Source organism: Phalaenopsis equestris, unplaced genomic scaffold, assembly GCF_001263595.1.
Source record: "Phalaenopsis equestris unplaced genomic scaffold, ASM126359v1 Scaffold000808, whole genome shotgun sequence".
Classification (NCBI taxonomy): Eukaryota; Viridiplantae; Streptophyta; class Magnoliopsida; order Asparagales; family Orchidaceae; genus Phalaenopsis; species Phalaenopsis equestris.
The window spans coordinates 36723-58248 of NW_018165248.1; the positions used below are offsets into that span (position 1 = coordinate 36723).

Consider the following 21526-nt stretch of genomic DNA (forward strand, 5'->3'; position numbering starts at 1 on the left):
TTTTTGCATAACATGTTTTATTCAGCCATTAGTAGAACCGTCTCTACCGGAGTAAGTTTTTTACTTTTAGTTTTTCACGTCTTAGTATTTTTTTTAGTATTTACTTTATCTATTGTATTTTTCTTTTTTAGTCTGGGTAGTTGTTCCTTGCTATCCTTTCTATCTTGATTTTCAGTTCAGTTGTATTATTAAATTTTTTAATATTAATAAAATTTATATTTCCCCTTGTTTGCATGCAATTCTTTCTTTAAGAACACAAAACAATTCATTTCACTTCAGAATGCTCTGCGATACCGGGGTGTACCGCCTACTAGACTCCAGGTGTGATAGAAGGTTTTTGAAAGAAATGATGAGTAACCAAAATAATATTTGGAATAAAAAGGTTTCACGGATCTATAAATTTGATTGGTTTATATCTAATGAAGAACCATCACTTTTGATATACATTTGAATATTTTCATAAAAAATGTTTAAAATATTTTTTTAAAATAAAAATATAAAATTTAATTTTTTCAAATATTATAAGAAGTCAAATTCTCTCAACTTTTAAGTATTAAAAAAAAAAATCTCATGCATTTACATACATACCACCCAATTCCTATATGTATAAATATCTAACAGCTAGAATTTTACTATATACATTTATACCACCCAAATCTTTCATACCACATAAAAAATATCATTATTTAGTTTTTAAAATGTGATATATACATTTTTCTTGTTTGTGTAAGATGATATGAATTTAAAAATTGAAGTTTAGATAGATATGTAAATACAAAGGAATTGAGTTATATGTATGTAAATCTCCCAAAAATCTTGGCTGTAATTTTCCCATATATGTTGTCGGGCAGTAGCCATGTATACGGTGACGACATCCCTCGTTGCTGTGATATCCGCCGCTCGCTTCGTTCCTCATCCCTTTTTTCTTTGGTTTTCTTCGACTCATCGACACGGGTTTTCTTTGGAAAGAAATTGGATCAGCTTATTTCAATCTTTCCGTCCTAGAAACCTAGCTTTAGCCTTCAACGTGAATCTGTTCTCGAGGCATTGTTCGCTCGCTGTCGATGCGGAGGGAGAATTTGTTCGACTCTAAGCCACCTTCGGATCTTTGTTTCGTCCGATTCTTCTTCTACTGAGTCCGCTTGCCTGGGATACTACTTTGATACTTGAATAACCCGTTGATAGGGCTCTGATGGCTGCCCAAAGATTCCAGTGTTTCCAGCCCGATCGCCTTGGTTCATTTTCGTTATGGAATTTACAGTACATAGCTATGCGCTTTTGTCTAACGATTCTGAGGTCCGTTTTTAATTGAGAAAGTTCGAGGATTTGCTGCAGAGAAATATACCGACCACTACCAAATATTTGCAGCTCTTTTGCCAACTTGTTACTTTATTAGGGTAAGTCACTATGGAAATAGTTGGTTAAGGTTATTCAATATTGGTGATTCTTTGTTTTCTGTTACAAATGACTTCTCATGGGCTCATTTCTTTTTGGTACCGTTCTTTATCGTTTTTTCAGGACCTGAGGCATAATTTATCCGGCAGTAGGGTCGACTCCTCCGAAGAATTATGATGTTAAGGTTAGCATCTTGTTCCTCATCCACTCGGAATGCTTAAGCCTATTTCCATTCTTTTCTGTTGGATGCTTAAATCAAAGACAAGCAAATTTTGCTGTTGGCAGCAGTTGTTCTGTTAACCTTCAAATTTCGTGGTCTAAATAGCCATTTCTTTTCTTTTCTTTTTAATTTTTAATTTTTATTTTTATTTTTATTTTTTTGGTAGTTTCGTGTTAGTCTACAAGAAAGACATAAACCATGAACTTTTCTGCTGGCAGGTTTTTGGCTTTCAGGAGGAGCGTTAAACTAGAGAATTCAACGGTAGCAAGCAATAAGTGCACATATTTTACAGGGAAGAGCATTGAATCAGCTGTTTCTGTTGGGTTACCATTATCCTTCTCTTTCAAAGCCTTTTATCATCAAGGGGCTTTCATCAAAGGGAACACTCCATTTTTAATTAAAGTAAATGTATCTAAGGTAGTTGGTTTTCCCATGCCATGCAAAGTTTACCAGTGGCATGGTTTATTTAATAGGGGTAGCACATCATTTGCTAGAAATACAATTCAGGAAAATCTTGCTCATTTCCACTGTGTCAAGAAGTATGCCACCTTGTCAGCCAGCAGCGTTCCAAGGCATTTTGTCCAAATGCTGTGGAGAAGGCATTTTGCCATGAGCCCTTACGAAGGTCTTACCTCTACTCTTGCAAACAGGTTTGCATTTGCTATAAGCTTGCTCTCTACTAGATTTCATCTTGCTCGAAGTGCTATTGCCTTTTGTGCCAGTGAATTAGCTTGGATGAAAACGGCATGGGCAGATAGGGATTATTTTCCAGACAGCAAATCCTTATACATGCAAGCTCAAGATAGTCGTATTTACATCACCACTTTACTCTTTTCAGTATTGGAGTGTTTTATATTATTACTAAGAGCTGCTTATTTGGCAATTTTGTTCTCACCAATCATATTAATGGCACCATTGGCAGATAGTTTAGGAATCCAGTATAGGAAAATATGGCTCTACCTTGTCCACCGCACTCTGGAGAGAGCAGGGCCTGCATTTATAAAATGGGGTCAGTGGGCTGCTACTCGCCCTGACTTGTTTCCTGGAGATCTCTGCAATGAATTAACAAAACTTCATAGCAAATCACCTGCACATAGTTTTTCCTACACGAAAAAGACTATTGAGGGAGCATTCGGTCGCAAGCTTTCTGATATTTTTGAAGATTTTGAAGAGCAACCTGTAGCATCTGGAAGTGTGGCCCAAGTCCATCGGGCATCATTAAGAGTCAGACATCCGGGACAAAAGTCCAAGCGTGCTGTTGTTGCTGTAAAAGTGAGGCATCCTGGTGTTGGAGAATTAATTAGAAGGGATTTTTCTTTAATAAATGTGGTGGCTAAAGTCTCAAATTTTATGCCTGGCTTAAAGTGGCTTCGCCTTGACGAAAGTGTGCAGCAGTTTGCTGTTTTTATGATGTCTCAAGTTGATCTTGCTAGAGAAGCAGCTCATTTGAGTCGTTTTATTTACAATTTTCGTAGCTGGAAAGATGTTTCTTTCCCAAAGCCTCTCTATCCATTTGTGCATCCAGCTGTGTTGGTGGAGACTTATGAGCTTGGGGAAAGTGTTTCTCATTATTTGGATGAGCTTGAAGGGCATGATCGGTTAAAAAGCGCTCTTGCACATATAGGAACTCATGCACTCCTCAAGATGCTCCTGGTTTATTTTCCTTCTTAACTTGTGTAGTTTTAATTTTTTTTATTTGCCATTATTGTTTCTCTTCTTTGTTTTTTTTTTCATCCTTCTCTAATTTGTAATTATTCACTCTGTCTAATTTGTACCAATGCATAATTTCCATTCTCATTTCCTTGCATTCATGTAGCAAAACTTAAGATTAACCATTGTAGTCTCTTCTTTTTTTACAAATTTTAATTTAATAAGTTCAATGTAAAAGCTTAGTAAAAAATGTCATTATGGAAATTTGTAAGGTAATAGGATGCTTTATTATTGGAAGAGAAGCATTTTGGTTATAATTTTGAAAAATAAAGGATGTCATCATGATTCGAGAAATTAAATTTTGAGTTATGCAATTAAGATGTGGTAGAGGGTGATGCGAAAACAAAGTTACAAATTTTTTGTCTCGAAAATATACTATAAACTTGATTTTTTGTTGCTAATACTGGTTCCTGAAAAAAAATATAAATAGCAAATAAAGGATATATTTTTCCTGGAAATGCATATGATTGAGTAAAAAGAATTGAATTCATGTGCATTAAGGAAAATATATGGTAAATGTATATTAGAGTTATTGTTGATTAGTATTGGAAGCATTTGTGGTGTGACCAAGGAGTTTTTGTTCATAGTAGTTCGCATCAAGGATCTGTCTTAAAATTGTATATTTTTTTTTATTGTTGATAGAGCTGTTTACTAAGGATATTCAAAGTGAGATAAGTTGGTGTAGGCTTTTTGTAGATGACTTTTGTTCTGGGTACAAGTTCCACAACTCAAATATGTGAAAATTGCTTTGATTCCGTTGGAAACATTTGTTGATTTTCATATAATCGAAGACCACATAGGCCCAACCATGGTTTGGGAAATCGTGGGTATGCTGCTATATTTGAGGGGCAGAAATTATTCTCTTAATGATCCATGATTGTGTTTTTATTTCTTCCATTCTTATCACGATGATTTAAATTTTTCTCCAATTGTATGAGGGTTAGTCTGAGCTATATATATATATATATATAATTAGTTAAGTGAGAGAGTTTTTCCTCTAAGAAAGTTCCTCTTAAATTATACATGGTCTTAGAGCTTGAAAATAAACTCTGGCTTTCCTTCCTCTGTCGAAGTGTCTCCTTGTAGCCGCTAGTCCGTGTAGTTCCTCCACTGAATTCTCTTTTTGTTGTCCTTGTTACTATCTCTTTACAGGCGTTCTTAATCCACCAAGTCCAGGTGCTCCTCCTTGCAGATGTTACTTCCACTTTCCAGCCACCGATCTCTTCTTTGGCAGGAATCCTTGGAATTTTCTTTCTAGTGGAAATCCCGGATTGAGTATTTTTTGATTTGATTTTCTCCCTCTAGGAAAAATTCTAATTGGGTCTTAACTTTCTCCCTCTAGTAAAAATTCTAATTGGGTCTTAACTTTCTCCAGATCTACAACTACACCTCATTTGTCTAGGTCCTACACAACAACCCTCTCCGTGCAAATTGTGGCCAACAACTAATTTCTCTCTAGTGCAAATCCTATGTCGTTTTCATACAACCTGAGAAACCTCTTTCCCGCCGACACCTTATCATTATCAAATGCATCATGAAAGCTACTTCCTCTTCAGAAGTTACTTCTGAACTTGAACCTGGGATATCTAGTTCTGCAACGCTTGAAATCTCATTCTGCATCACCAATTACAAATTTTATGACCTACAATTTCCTCCAATGATCTCAATATGTGTTCATATATATATCTGTGATAAAGAAAAAGATGATAATTTCACCGAAGAAAATTCTTCACCAAAATTGCTGAATCTAAATATCAAATATGGAGGATTGAAGATTGCATGGTCATGTCTTGACTTGTCAACTCCATTACCAAAAAAATTAGAGGAAATTTCTTTTTGTACAAAACGACAAAAGAAATCTGGGATGCCTCAAGGGAAACATTTTCAAGTATTGATAACACATCTGAATTGTTTGACATTAAAACTAGATTACATGACCCACGCCATAGTGATTTGAATGTTACACAATTCTTCAACACTCTCTAGATATTAGCTCCAACTAGATATGTATGAAACATACATATGGAGGTGCTAACAAGGTTTTGCTCTTTACAAAGTCATTGTTGAACATAATAGTTTTCAAGTTTTTTCTAGGACTCAAAAAAGAACTAGATGAAGTTAGAGGAAGAATTATGGGAATCAAACCTCTTCCCTCAATTTGTGATGTCTTTGCGTAAGTACAACTGGAAGAGAGCAGAAAGAAACTCATGATGATAGGTAATCTCACTATATGAAATATTGATAGCTCAGCGTTATACACTCATAAATCATCTTTGGGCAATAAATCAAAGAGGAACAGAGTGTGATGTGAAAATTTCAAGAAGCTTGGTTATCTAAAGGAAAAGTGTTGGAAAATTTATGAAAAACCTACCGATTGGAAGCCCAACAAAGTCAAAGTTGATAAAAAAAATCAAGCAAACTCAACATTAGAGGAAGGCAAGCCTCATGAACATAGCCAATTCAGAAAGGAATAACTTGAAACTCTCCAAAGGCTTATGAGACAATATTATGAGCCTTCTATCATATCAAAGTAGTTTTTCATTTGCTCTTGTTACTATCATCAGGAAGAATAATTCTTGGATAACATACTCTAAAGCATTTGATCACATGACAGTTGATATCACTGCTTTCCAATCTTTCTATTCTTGCAAACATCCTATTGCAATTAGAACTGTAGATGACTCCCTCTCATCTGTGGATGGAAGTGGAAGCATGAACTTTCATATAATATTATTCTTTAATTTGCGTTTTATGTTCCTAAACTTAACTGTAATTTATTGCCTATTAATAAACTTACTCGTGACATGAATTGCATTACTAAATTTAACCTTAATTTTGTCTGAGTTTAATGCGAGAATGGTGATTGACAGTGCTGACATGTATCATGGGCCTTTTCTGCTCACTAGGACTCCCACTTCAAAAGGGTCGTCGAGCATGTCTTATATCTGAGTTTATTTCTCATGAGTTAAATTATGTTATGACATGTTTGCCTCGAGCATCCAAATTTTTATTATATTGAGAAATCATATTCCCATTTGTTTTATAATAAAAAAATATAGTACTTATCAGCATGAAACTTGCCAACTTGCTAAACATACCCGACAAGTGTACTCAGTCTGAAATACAAACCAACACATTCATTCTCCCTTGTTCATAGTGATATTTGGGGGCTCTCAAAAATTAAAAATACAAATGGGTCTAGGTGGTTTGTTACATTTATTGATGATCACCCCAGAACCATTTGAACATTTCTTACGAAGAAAAAATCTGAAACTGCCAACATATTTGAAACCTTCCACAACATGATCCTCATCATTTCAGAGCAAAATTGAGATTTTCAAAATTGATAATGCAAAAGACTACTAGAACTCCACTCTTGGCTCTTATCTATTTGTAAATGACATCATTCATTTGAGTTTTTATGTTAAAATACCCCAGCAAAATGATGTGGCTGAGAGAAAGAACAAATATGTCGAGGTGGTCCGTTCAATTCTATTCATTAACAATGTATCTAATATTTATGGGGGATCTAAGTCTCACATTCACTTATCTCATAAATAGGATGTCGAACAGAGTGTTAAATATTAACAAGTCTGTTCGCACTTTTAAAATTCTATCCTCACATTCAGTCATTCACCTCTAACATATCACTAAATTTTTTTGGTTGATTCGCTTTTGTTCATCTATATCAACCACATTCGAGCAAACTTGATCCCAGGTCAATCAAATGCATCTTTGTGGGCTACTCTTCAAAGAAAATGGGTATAAATGCTATACTCAATAGATACAAATTCTACAATTTTATGCATGCCACCTTCTTTGAAAACAAAAAATGTTACCCTAAATTTAACATTCAAGGGAGAGTTAGAGAGAATATCAGATTTGAGTTACCATTCAGTAACCTCAAGCTCACCTCCTATACATCTGATGAATGCACCCTTATTCTGACTATTGCAAATCAATCTAAAAATGAACCTATTACTCTACTGTATCCTCCCACAACTTCCACCGAGAACCAAGAACTCCATGTGTATATCAAAAAGAAAAAACCTAGAGTGCATATAAAAGATAATATGCAAAATCAGGAATGCAATTCGTTGGAACTAACTTCACACACCTCAAGTATTCACATAGAGGTTGGGTCAATACATTATAAGAACAAAGAGGAAGGAGCACAAGAATGCATAGAATATTAGATAGAAGACTTTGTGACCTAAAGAAAATTATTATCCTTTTACAAATCATTTATTTAGAATTTTGATAATGTGTATGTCCTAAAGTCAATTCAAGAGGCCTTATCTATTCTTGCTTGGAAAAATTTTGTGGAAGAAGAGATTCTTGCAATTAAAAAGAATGGTAATTGGATCATAACGAATTTGCCACCTAGAGAAACAAATTGTAGGGTGCAAATGGATTTTCAGTATTAAGTGCAAAACAGATGAGGGCATAGAAAGTTTCAAGTTTAGACTTGTAGTGAAAGGGTTCACTTAGTCCTATGGGATCGAATACTAGGTGACCTTTTCACCAATGGCAAAACTCAACGTAGAAAGAATATTACTGTTATTGGTTGTCAACTTGGATTGGGCTTTACATCAGCTAGACATCAAAAATAAATTTCTTAATAAGGATCTTGACGACGAAGTGTATACAGAGATAACTGTAGGATTAAAAAACACCTTAAATAATCATCTAGTGTGCAAACTAAAGAAATCATTGTATGGGTTGAAACGATCTCTTGGAGTATGGTTTGAATGATTCATCAAGACTATTCTTGCCAATTGGTATTATTAGGGTCCGGCTGATCACACTTTGTTTATGAAATCAAATCGAGAAGGTACGATAGCCATCCTTATTATATAGGTAGATGACATTACTTTTATAGGCCATGACATATGAGAAGTTGAAATAATCAAAAGAATAATAAATTTTGAGTTTGAGATAAAAAAACTCAGAAGTTTAAGATACTTCTTGGGAATGGAAGTAGCTAGATCCAAATAAGGCATTTTCATATCCCAGAGAAGAATATATTTTTTACTTATTAAATGAGACAAGAATGTTTGGGTGCAAACCAACATAAACTTATATGGATCCCAATCGACTAGCATCAAAAGGGGAGGATAACACCTCAATTGAAAAAGGGAGGTATCAAAGACTTGTGGGAAAATTTATTTATCTGTCACATACAAAACTTGACATTACTTTTTCTGTGGGTGTAGCGAGCCAACATATGAAAGATTCAAATGAAGATCATTTAGAAGTGGTCTTTCGAATCCTAAGGCACCTAAAGATGATTCCAGAACATGGATTGATATTTAAGAAAACTGAGAACTGTAACATTGAGATCTACAGTGAAGCTAATTGGACAAGAGAATTAACTGACAAAAGATCTACCATAGGTTATTATTCTTTTTAATAAGGTAATTTTATTTGGAGAAGTAAAAAAACAAGCCAGTGAAGCTAATTGGACAAGAGAATTAACTAACAAAAGATCTACCATAGGTTATTATTCTTTTTTATAAGGTAATTTTATTTGGAGAAGTAAAAAAACAAGCTGAGGTGGCAAGTAGTAGTGCAAAATCTGAGTATCATGCCTGAACTAAGAATATATGTAGGAATGTGACTAAAGAAATTACTAGCAGAAGTACAAATGGAGAACATATACACTATTAAGATGTTCCTTGATAGTCAATCAACCGTCAGTATTTCAAAGGATTCATTACACCATAATCAAACCAAACATATAGAGATTGATAGACACTTCATCTTTTAGAAGGTCAATGGAGGGGTTGTCCAGTTAAGCCACATCTCAACTCAGTATCAGATTGTTGATATCCTCATCAAGGCTATTCCTTAGCACCATTTTAGTGATCTCAACAGCTAGCTTGGGATATATAATATATTCAACTTCACTTGAGGGGGAGTGTTGATATATATATAATATAATCGTAGACCACATGGGCCCACCCACAATGTGGAAAACCATGAATCCGTTGCTACATTTGAGGGGATAAATTATTACCCTTAATTATCTATTATTGCATTTTTATTTCTTTTCTTCTATCACAATGAATTGAATTTTCCTCCAATTGTTTGAGGGCTTGATACCTGAGAAAACCCAAAACACATTAAGAAAATAAAAAATATTATTGATGAATTCAAAAGGTTACAAACAACAACTTGTCAAACAATAACTAAATGATAACATACATAAAACAATACTTTAGGGCGACAACGAAGGCTGGACAACCTGAGGGGCGCAAAATGGGGTTGAGTCTATAGTGGGAAGGTATGTAGAGGGGGTTGTGTTTGGTTGACAATAGAGAAAAGGTGGGTGGTGGGAGGGAGAAAGAGGTGAGCTACAACACGTGGAGGCTCTGTATGACATTATGGTAACAACAGGGAGGGCGAGAGGTTCATTGCTACATCGGTAATGCTGGAAACAACTACAACTGTTTCCTGTAGACTTCAACGACTCAACCGGAAGGAGGAATTTTAGCTTGGCTACTGAACAAGGGGAGTTGCAAGGGTGGGGTGTCCGTTGAAGTTGTGGAACCGTGAGCTAGCAGCAGGTATGTGAGAGATTTGTTGGATGAGGGCAGCGGGAGATGTTTCGCGTGAAGCGCATGTGGAGGTCGCTGGCAGGCTGGGAGACACTGGCAAGGGGAGTGACTACTGCGAGGAGGGGGACGCTGTTGTGATTTGTGGTCAGCGGGAGACAGCAGGGCAGGTTAACCGTGGAAATGAAGGTGCTAGGAGTAGATGGCAGCAAGGAGGATGGTTTGTGGCTGTCAGGAGCGGGACCGAAGGCGCCGTGGAAGGATAAATGTCTCGTCGTGGTCGAGCTACAGCCGGAACACCACTCGGACCCTTGGAGACGGTCACCACCTCAGACGAAATGTAGCCGGAGCACCTTCTCGTAGTCGAGTACAGCCTCTGGAGGGGAAGAACACCTCAAAGGCAGCAATTGAAATTTACAATTATCAAAACTGTTCTCTTTAGCAAACAACAAGTATGAATAAGAGGGGGTTAATAGAATGATTATGCAAGTAGAAGAATAGACAATAAATAAAGGAAGAGGGATGTGAAAGGAAGGAATTTGAAATGAAGATAGAAGTGGAAGGTGTAGATAAGGTAGATAATGAATAGAGAGAACATTTTTATTGAAGGGAGAGAAAATGAGAGAGGAGGAAGCTAAGAAGGAAAGAAGAGGACACGGTTACTGTAGCAGGTACAATAACGCGTATGCAGTATTGTAGAAGGCACAATAATTCGTCTGCGGTAGTGTAGCAGCTACAACACTGCTTTCACGGCAGGCTCTCGCATCAATCTATCGGGGGGGGGGAGCTTCGACCTTAATCTTTGAAGCTTTTAAGATAAAAATTTTTTGGTAGGGGTAGCTTAGGTAGGGGCGGATGTTAGGGATCCTAGGATATGACTAGGTTTAACCTGACTCATATAACAAATGATATCAGAGGAAATCCAAACTAAAATATGAAAACAAAAATCATAATTGATGAATTGAAAATGTTACAAAGAAATACTCGTCAAATAAGAACTAAATGATAATAAACATAAAACAATACTCTATGGCGCTAACAAAGGTGTTGGACAGTGGATGGATAGCCTGAGGGGCACAAAATGGGGTTGAATTAGTAGTGGGAAGGTATGTAGAGGGGGCTGCGGTTGGCTGACCACTGAGAAAAGGCGGGTGGGAAGGAGAAAGAGGTGAAGCTACAACAGCTGGTGGCCCTGGATGGCATTATGGCGACAACAAGGAGGGGGAGAGGTTCATGACTAACTTGTAATGCAGGAAATGGTTACAACTGATTCTTGGAGACTTCAACAGCTCAGAAGAAGTAATTTTGGCTTGGCTTCTAGATAGGGGAGTTAAGGGAGTGGGAAGTCCGCTGAGTCACGAGAGTAGGGAGTCCGCAGAAGTAGTGGATCCATGAGTTAGCAGCAGGTACACGGGATGCGACAGAGGCTGATGGGGGGAATTTAGGATGCTAGTGGACTGTAGGTGTTGCAGGGAGGAAATAGGAAGGCTATAAGAAAATAGCCGCGGGATGAGGGCAACGGAGGACTGCCTGCAGGAAGTGCAGGCGGAGGTCACCATTCTATGCCATAAAGCATTGTAGGTCTCACCACCATCTTATAAAATTTTCCTTTAGGTCTTGTTGCACAATAGGCCTGATGAATTCCTCCAGTTCAACCAACTTGAATTTTACTTATAACATCCCCATCTATATCACCCTCACTTTGAACAATAGACCCGAGTTATCTAAAACTTTTACAACTGTTAATGAATTGATCAGCCATAGTTATCAATCTGTCACTAGATCTACTTTTACTAAAATTACATTCCATGTATTCAATTTTATATCTACTCAAATGAAGATCTTGAACGTTGGAAACTTATTGTAAGCTTTTTCTAAATTAATAAAAAACCATATGTAGATGCTCCTTACTCTCTATATACTTCTTCATCAAACCTCTCAATAAATGTATAGCTTCCATATTAAACTTGCCTGACATAAATCCAAATTAATTATGTGAAATCTATGTATCACATCTTAACCTATGTTCAATTACTCTCTCCTATAATTTTAATGTATGACATATTAACTTAATTATTAACTTAATTCCTTAATTTGTACACTTTTGAAACAAATGAATAGTTAGAATAGTGAACAAAGTATTTAGAATATAAAAGTTTAGGATTAGTTATATAAAGATTGAGTATATGATATATAATTCTAGTAGGTGTGATATTATTGATTAACAGACAATGTTATTAGAATTGAAAGTGATACTTAGCAATTGTGAGTTTAACCATCTTGGAAATATTGTTTAGAAATGCATATATAAATGAGGGTATAACTTCTATTGTCAAAGCTGTGTGATTAAAATATAGAAATGGCTTAGAAGTACTATGTGATAAAAGATTATGAAAGCCGCATTGGCCTAGTAGTTGAGATCTTTGTCTTTCAACCAGGAAGTCCTGGATTCAAGGCCTTTCATATGCGGTATTTGTGTGTGCGTGTGTGAGAAAAAAAAAATACTATGTGATAAAAGATTATGGTTATGTCATTGTTGGCTAGGTATGTGATATGGATTTGAATGTTGGAAAAAAAGGAAAATAATTTAGGTGCAATTGAACTACGAATATTATGGTAGGTGTGTAACAAAGAAGGATTGGTTAAGAATTGATTAAAATATGCAAGTGGTGAGGGTGATATTTTTTCAGTATAATAAGATAGTAAAAATGGAGTTAAGTGGTTTGGGCAAAGAAACCAAGGGTGGATACATGATATTAAGGTCAAAAGCTTTGGAGAAAAAGTGGTTACAACGAACGTTACTTGGATATAAGTTGTGCGAAATAGATTTATCGTCTCATGAGCATGGATGAACAAAGACTAGGAATTGATAAATTAGCTCTAATTAGTTTGTGTTAGAAAGTAGATAATTGAAAATATCTATAGCTTTACTAATTTAAATGAAACTAATAATAAAATAAAAAATGCAATAAAGCGGAATATCAACAACAACAACAACAACAACAACAACAACAACAACAATAATAATAATAATAAATAATGTAGATTTTTATATTATACATAGTTAGATTATGAGTTAATTTTAAAAATAATCTCATTTGGGCATGTAGGAAGAAAGGTGAAAAATATACTAATATGATGGGTACATGAAACTAACATTAAACAATTAGGACGAAAAATGGATAGATCGAAGATTAATTTGATTTAAGTTTTGAAAAGTAAGTCTAGAATTTCATGTGGTACTATATAAGGATAAATAGAGAATGGGGATTTCTAAATCCACTCTAATTAATTGGTGTTAAAAGGGAGATAATTGAAAAGAACTACATCTTTACTTAATTATCTTCTTGATACAAGCATATATAGCCAAGAGATCAGAGCAATCAAGAAAAAAAATACAATAAAAGAAACGTCCTTAATAATGAGGAAATATACAAATAATATGAAATATAGATTTATATTATAAATAGTTAGTACATGTAATAATTTAAATATGGTAATGCTTGTAGCTAAAAAAATATCAATTTTATCTTCAAAATAATAGATGTCAGAGATTAAATAGGTTGAAGATTTTGCTGCCCAAAAGTTATGAGTGATATTAGAGGAGCGTGAAAGATTTATGAAGGGGAAATTATTGTGAAGTAAATGTTAAAACTCAATAATACAATCAATGATAGCTAATACACTTAATAAGATTTTTATGCAAAGATGTTGATAGAGAGCTACAACAGATATTGACACATGATGTAGAATATTGATAGAGACATCTATATTGGTAACTATAACTATCTCTAAATAGCTTCAAGACTTTATCGTGATAGGCGGAGATTTGATCATATAGAGGGTGATTCGAGGCATTTTGAGGACCTACACCACTGTGTGCCTGGGAGGAGATTTGAAACCCATGAAAAGTCACCAGACAAGGATGATGAGAACCCACAAGATGTTGGTGAGGCGACATATAGCTCTATGTTTACATTCATTACGTTTGTATTCTGTGTGTTGGTGTATGTACAAGCATGCATCATGTTTATGTATGCGCCCATTTATGCATTTATCCGCTCATGCTGTACAAGCCAGTTCAAAATATTTTGAGCACCTGCCATTGGGTCCACACTAAATGAGCTGATGTGAGGAAAATTTTAAGAAATACTTAGCTTTTGATGTATGAGTATCATTGCTGGTAATGGCTTAGTATTCTTCTGAGATGAACAAGGCAGATGCATTATTTTTCTATCCTTGTTTCTACCTTTTTATTCCATGTATTGTATGCTTTCACACGTTCCGGTATATTTAAAAAAAAATGAATTTCTTCAAAATATTTTGGCCTAATTCCACAAACATGTCACTGAAGAATTATCAGGCACTCATTTATGATATTGTTTTCTAGTAGCATAATTGCTCCTTCGATTATTTTAATCATTAAATATTGTAAATAAATTTATCATTTGTGATTTAGCTTTTTGAAATGCCGTTTCTTTCAGGTGGATAATTTTATCCATGCAGATATGCATCCTGGAAATATTCTTGTCCGAGTGTCTCAATCCAGACGTCCAAGTAAAGGGTTCTTCAAGTTGAGGCCCCATGTTGTTTTTCTTGATGTAGGCATGACAGCTGAACTTTCCAGTGGTGATCGTGTAAATTTGCTTGAGTTCTTCAAAGCTGTTGCTCTTAGAGATGGCCGTACTGCGGCAGAGTCCACATTGCGACTATCCAGGCAACAGAACTGTCCTAATCCAGAGGCTTTCATTGAGGTACGAACATGCTTACAATAAGTCATGCCAGCTGCAAAATGCCTTTCTCTTGCTTGACTTTATAAACAAGTTTTGAACACATTCCTTAATGTTGAATGAGAAGAAACAATCTTAGCATGTGTAAATGGAGAAACTCAATGATTTCAGTTTTGCACATTATATCCTATATGCAAGTTGAAGTAAAGGCATGAATAATTTGAACAGTAGGTGCATCAGTGAGATTCTCAAATTGCAGTGAATGCTTAATACTTGAACTAAAATTATACTCTTTTGGTCATCTTTGGTTTTAAAGTGTCATGCTTATGCAGTCATGGACTGGCGCGTCAAGTTCCATTAAATGTGTTATTAATGACCATTGCAATTACTTTTATATAAAATAAACTGTGTTTATCAAATAGTTGGCAATTGTTTTATGAAGTAGGTGATGCTTGACTTTCTAACTTAAGGCACGAAGGCAGTTAACTTGCTTCTATGCTGTCAAATTTATGTTCTATAAAATCAAGTTTATGATAGTTGATTAAGTGCGGCGTATATTATTGAAACCAAACCCCTGCAGGAACTAACCCTAATTGTAAGTCTAAGGGTAAATATAAAGGCCGTAAATGCTTTTTTTAATGGCATGCTTTTGGTATTACAAATTTGCTTTATACGTAGAGCAATAGCTCGTTTACCTAGTTTATGCTTTGGGAAATTTGTGGAAACATACTTCTAGAATAGTTTATTATGTATGATAGTAGTGGTGACTTTATTTCAATAAGCACATCACAACTAAACAACATTTCCAAATGAGGATTCAAGTCAGTACGAGGGCATGTTCGTTAGTGAACGTTCTGTGGTAAATTTCTGATGGTAAACTTCTATACTTGCTAACCTTCAATTGTAAAACTCTGATAATTTATTCTTTTATTGATATTAGGTTTCAAAATTTTTTCTTCAGCTCACTAATCCTAATATATGCATTCTTGCACTTTTTTTCAAAAATACTGTCATGACTGTACTTACACGCCCACTTTATACATGCCATTTCTTGTTGCTCTAGCTGCTCTCTTCCTTTTTATTATTAGCACTATGAGGTTTGTTTATCGATATTAACTTCAAAATCAAGTCTTCTTCTTTCTTTTTGCATTAGCAGCAAGTTAAAATAAACTTAGTTATCTTTATTTTAATCTAGATTCTCTTCACTTTCCTCATTCGTAATTTCTTATTCATCAGTCCAGCTGGAATTGCTTTATTTTTTCTGGCATCAGGCATATAGTTTTGTTTGTGGGGACTTAATAGTTTTGTTACTCAAATCCCATATCGAGCATTATCATTTTGCTTCTCATATCTTGCTTAATTATATTACAATTAACTGTTATGTTATATTCAGCCAGGTGTGCTTGCTTTGTATCTCCACCGTAGTTATGTTTTTGTTGTCCGCTAAAAGATCACTGGTTTTTTTTTTTGGTGATATCAGATGCATAAGCCATATTGAAACCATTATGTTTGAGGTTGCTAGCTTTGTCTTTTTGATCTACATTACAAGAGTTAACTTGTTTAGAAATAGTATTTGTCTACATTTGAGGTTTTGACTGATGAGTTGCTTCTCTCTGACATTCCTTAACATGTAGCAAACTTGTTTTTGCCACCTCAATAATGAACTGGCAATTAAATTTTTTTGTTCTAATTCCTTTGGTCTCTCTAGGAGTGATTTCAAGTTGGGGTTGGGCCAACTTGCTCGACCTGATTTTTTTCTTTTTTTCTTTTTTATTCTAGCTTAGCTAATTCATCACTTGAATTGACATTATTGATTCTATCAAATTCGAATCAACATTAGTCGACTAAGTCGACTCGAATTCAATTTTTAGCCAACTCATAATTCATTTTAAATTAACTTTATACATAAATGTACATGTTGCACTACAAATAGATGTGTATTATATTATATATATATATATTTTATAATTTCTAAAAATACTTATCTTGAGTCCACTCAACTTACATTCATGCGAGTAAGGCAAACTTGAAATTAATTTCTAGCCTTGCATGTAGTTTAAAATTGAGTGGAGTCGATTTACAGTCAAATTAAATGCTAAGTGAATTTTAAGCTTTTCTGAGAACCCGAGCTCTGTCCTTCCCTCCCTTCTTTCAACTTGCCATTTTGAATCATTTTTAGCATATCATTTTGTTTGGCATTTTATTCTCTATTTCTCACCTTTATTTATTTATACTTTGTCGAATGAGCATATCAAGTTCTCATGATACTAGTCTTTTACGTGTAGATTTTAAGTCAACTTTTTGTCATTTTAAGATTTTAACGTGATTAAAATGAGGTTATACTTATCTTTGTCAACCTATAAAAGATTGTGTTCTACTTTGTCTCGACCCAACCTAAGATTGGAATTAATCAAGGCGGAACCATATAGTCAAACGAAGAAAATTAATCTATTTTATTTATTTTCTATAACTAACTTTTTAATAATGAAAGAACCACTATAAAAATAAATTATTGTAATACAGTTAAATTTATCTTTATTTTGGTTTTTCTTTCCCTCTATAAACATTACCTTTTATATTGTTCATCTTTTAATGAAATGATTAAATCTATAATATTAATTTAAAATAATAATAAGCTAAAAATGCAGTGAGTACACATATTTCTAAATCATTGTAGCGTAACGAGAATGAAATAATATGCATGCTTGTTAAACTTTTAAATAAATTAGTATTAAAACATTTGATAATTTATAGATATGATCGATCATGATATTTCATAAGATTCAATTTATTTTACTATATTAATAACACGTCTATATCTTTTTTTATTTATATAAGCATCAAAGGAGTGTTGTCTAAATTTGTATCATTTAAGGTACTTCATTGTCGATAGTCCTCATTTACGTACATGGGTCCCTTAGTGTTTTCTCATCAGTACCACAAATGAGTGGAACTCTATCATAACCAATTATGCGCATGCAATCAGTTTATGCAATTTATATGATTCATATGTTTTTTTCATTCAATTCAATATATTTTGTGTTCATTTACATAATGCATAATAGTAGTATTTTAAAAATGTAAACTTGTCACAATAATATGACCAACATCTAAAAGAGCCTATAAAACATAGTAAAATAGTTCAAACATATTTGAATAATAATGAATGCATTCAGTTTAGAAGAAACAAAAGCTACTATAACCTAGAAGTATGAATATTCAGTTTGCTTTCAGATGATTTTGCTTGTTTTTAAGTTCTGCAATAGAATATCTAGCATTAATTACAAAATATTTTTATTGGTAAATTAACTAAATGATTTATTGTTATTTATAATTATTGCAACATTATATGAAATATGATACTAATTTATATATATATATATATATATATATATATTGAAAGCCCAAATGAGCTCATAGATTAAATAGAAAGAGATATTTATAATTATTGCAACATTATATGAAATATGATACTAATTTATATATATATATATATATATATATATATATATTTAAATCCTACCACTTAATTTATATTTTATTATATAATTAAATTATTATTATGATTTAAAATCTTGATTTAATTATCATGGAACTATTATTTATCTTATTATCAAATTTGATATTAATTTATTTAAAAGTAAAACACCTTTTAATTAAAGACTTATCTGGATCAATTTTTCGAATCTATTGACTCACATGCACTTTTTCCTTGTTCGCATAAATGATCCCAAAGTCTTTTATGCTAATCTTCCTTACCTCAATTAATATAATTCTATTTTTAACATCTTAAATGTATATTCATTTAATATATATATATATATATATATATACATAATTATTTTTTTTTTTAAAAAAACCCAGGGGTTGATATATTAAAGATAAAGATAAAGATAGGTTTGTACGGGTGGGCCTAAACACTCAACCCACACGGTACAACACACACCAAAAAATGTATATATATATATATATATAAATTAGTAAGCCAGCCTAACACATACCTTCACCTCTATTTGGTGTGGTTCGGTACCTTCTGCACAACAAAAGCCGCATGTGACAGTTCGGTCTTCCACATGCGTGGCTGCCTCTTCATTGGCTCACACAAAAGCCTTCTCTTCCTTTTTCCCTCACACAAGAACACACATGTAGCCCCTCCCTTCTTTGATGTCGCGCAACTCACCTCTTCCTTGTTGCATACGAAGCCTTCTTATCTTCTTATTGCACAGAGTTTCGATTGGTTCGACTGCCTGCAACTCTGGAATCGTTAAGTTTTATCTAATCAAACACCTCACTCGTTTGATATGAGTGCAAATCGTATCAGTGCCCTCATCTTTGACTTCATTTGATTTTGCGCGCTAAGAAACGTCTGCCTTCTTCCTCTTTCTCACGTTGCAACTTATGGATGCAGGTATTTGAACCTAAGCTTGATCTTCTGCTTGATTTGCTTTGTCCTACGAAACAGATCTATTTACTGCGATTATATAAGGTTCATCTTCTTCCCATTGTCAGTACCGTATGTGCTGGGATAACCCTGTCCTTCGATGTTTGTACTACTGTCCGACCTTCTATATCCACCTTGGTTAATTTCAAGCCACGGGCCGGGTCATTACAAAAGTGATACCAGAGCTAATGCTTAGGATTAATTAATGTAGTCTTGATAAAAATGCTAATAGGGTAATTGTAGAAAAATTTTAATAAGAATAAAAACATGAAAGTTAACTAAAATTAATAATTATATTCATTCTGACATTGTGATACAACCGAAATTATAGAAGAAGTGAGTCCAATGGAAAATTTATAGAGAGATCTTGTCGACCGACTTAAGGAGAAATGACTTGTTGTCTTCTTTTAAATTTCGAGGCTGGAATTTTTGTAAGTGGAAAATGTTGTAACTTCCCATTTCAGTTACCCTAGGGAGAAGAAATAAAGAATCGAAGAAATAAAAGCAAGGATCCGAGCAAATAGGAGATGAATCGAGGGGGTCAGATAGCTGAAGAAATGGGAGATGTAGCGAAAGGTTTGGGAAGCCAAGAAGGTAGATTCTGCTCTATAAAACGTTGTTGTTGATTTACCTGTAGTGTCGAGCGGCTTGTCTATGGTGAAGGAAGATGGGAGGAGAGGAAGTAACCTGAAGAGAAGAAGAGGTAGCTGAAGGAAGTGGTAGCTTGTGTATGTGGTAAGACTCACTGTGCTGGGTCAAGTCGAGCTAGCGATGTCATGCTTGCGAGCATAGAGGAGGAAGAAGGTGACGACGATGACAATGACGATGGTGTCGAGGATTGCGCTGCTGTGTCAAGCCGCAATCAAAGGAGTCAAAGCGGAAGAAGTTGCTATGTATAGGAGCTCTCGTGCGTGCGATACAACTTTTAGGCGCATGAGAGAGATGAGATTGTGTGGAAGAGCTATCTCGTGCACTAAGGAGACGGAGTCGCGTGCAGAGGATTCTCGCGTGGAGTAGGATTTGATCGAGGAAGGTAAGCTTTAATAATGTTTATTAAACAGAAGATTAAACGAGATTATACAAAGTAAAATATGAAAATTTTATACATAAATAACATAAAATTAGTAGTTAATTAAAATAATAATCTATTTAAAGTTTTGTAATATAAATAATATGTTTATGCTAAGTTTTCAATTTAGAAGAATCAATGTCAAGACAAATCTAATAACAAATTAATTGACATCGAGGTGAGTACTCGTATTCTTTTGCTATTGTAATATTTTGTTTCTTCTCGACCAAATATATTTACTGTTACTGTTACCGTGCTGCATACCCATGATTAATGATTTTATTGAAATTTTGTTCATATTGTAAGAATGACTTGTGTGCTCAACTTTATTTAAATTATCGTATTATCGTAGATATTTATTGAATTTTATACAAAAAAAGATTGTTATGCAAATAAGAATGACATATTCATTATTAGAAAGTGATACTTTATAGTATGCTTATATGTGCTTGCTTGATTATCGTGCTTCTTTATGGTACTAATAGAAGAATGCTAAGTTACCCGTGTATGTAAATGAAAAATGATATTGATATTGAGCTTCCTTAATTGATACAACTTTTAGACGGTATTTCAGTGATAATTGTACATATGTAGAATGATATAAATATGTTATTGATATAGTAAGATTCATTAAATAACATCATTTTCTTTAAATATCAAATGTTTAAATGATTTATTAAAAAACTTAGCTGCATGCATATTTTTTTCTTTTCTCTTGTATTACTGTACTTTTGTTGTATGAGTATTTATTAGCTTGTTTAGCTCACTGTTCTTTTTAAAATAACTTTTCAGGTTAATTTAATTGATTAAAAAATGAACGTTAGAAGAGAAAATGTTTATAAAAAATATGGACAACCAGTAACGAGGTAAATTTAATTATAATACTTTAATTTGTTTTAGCGACTCGTTCATTTGTAAAATATTATTTATATAGGATGAATATAAAAAACTGAGTTCACATCGTTCGACCGTCTGTACCCGCCTTAGTTAATTCTAAATTCTGAACCGAATTGGGACACTAGGGATGCCATGCAATTTATTAGGTTGATTGTGTGGTATTTCTTAAGCTACTGATGTTTTGGCAACTTTCCCCTCTTTACTTATCTCTCTTGTTTCCTCTCTCACCATTCTTTTTCTCAATTTCTCTTTTTCCTCCCACTTTTTCCTCTTATTTTATCTTTCCACGTTATTCTCTAATTTTATTCCTTTTCATTTTCTAAACTTTTCAAATAATTTTGAATATGAATATTTTATTTTCATATACAAAATTTATAATAATATATTTGAACTGTATTTTTTTAATTTGGTTAATTTTTAATTATATAATATGTATATTATGTGATAACACTGCCGTTGCCGGTCCCAAGCCCGAATGCGAAAAGAGGAGGGGTGCATTAGGTAGGC

At 33.9% G+C, this 21526-nt stretch overlaps 1 protein-coding gene across 1 annotated transcript in view; it reads left to right on the forward strand.

Moving 5' to 3' along the window:
- Nucleotides 1-875: 875 nt before the first annotated feature.
- The window catches only part of LOC110031414 (uncharacterized aarF domain-containing protein kinase 2-like), a 52408-nt gene continuing 31757 nt past the window's right edge, over nucleotides 876-21526 (forward strand). Inside the window, exons 1-4 of the mRNA XM_020734594.1 lie at nucleotides 876-1397; nucleotides 1519-1579; nucleotides 1834-3268; nucleotides 14367-14636. Of these exons, the coding sequence (XP_020590253.1) occupies nucleotides 1569-1579; nucleotides 1834-3268; nucleotides 14367-14636 (1716 nt within the window). The 5' untranslated portion in view covers nucleotides 876-1397; nucleotides 1519-1568. The remainder of the gene's footprint in view (nucleotides 1398-1518; nucleotides 1580-1833; nucleotides 3269-14366; nucleotides 14637-21526) is intronic.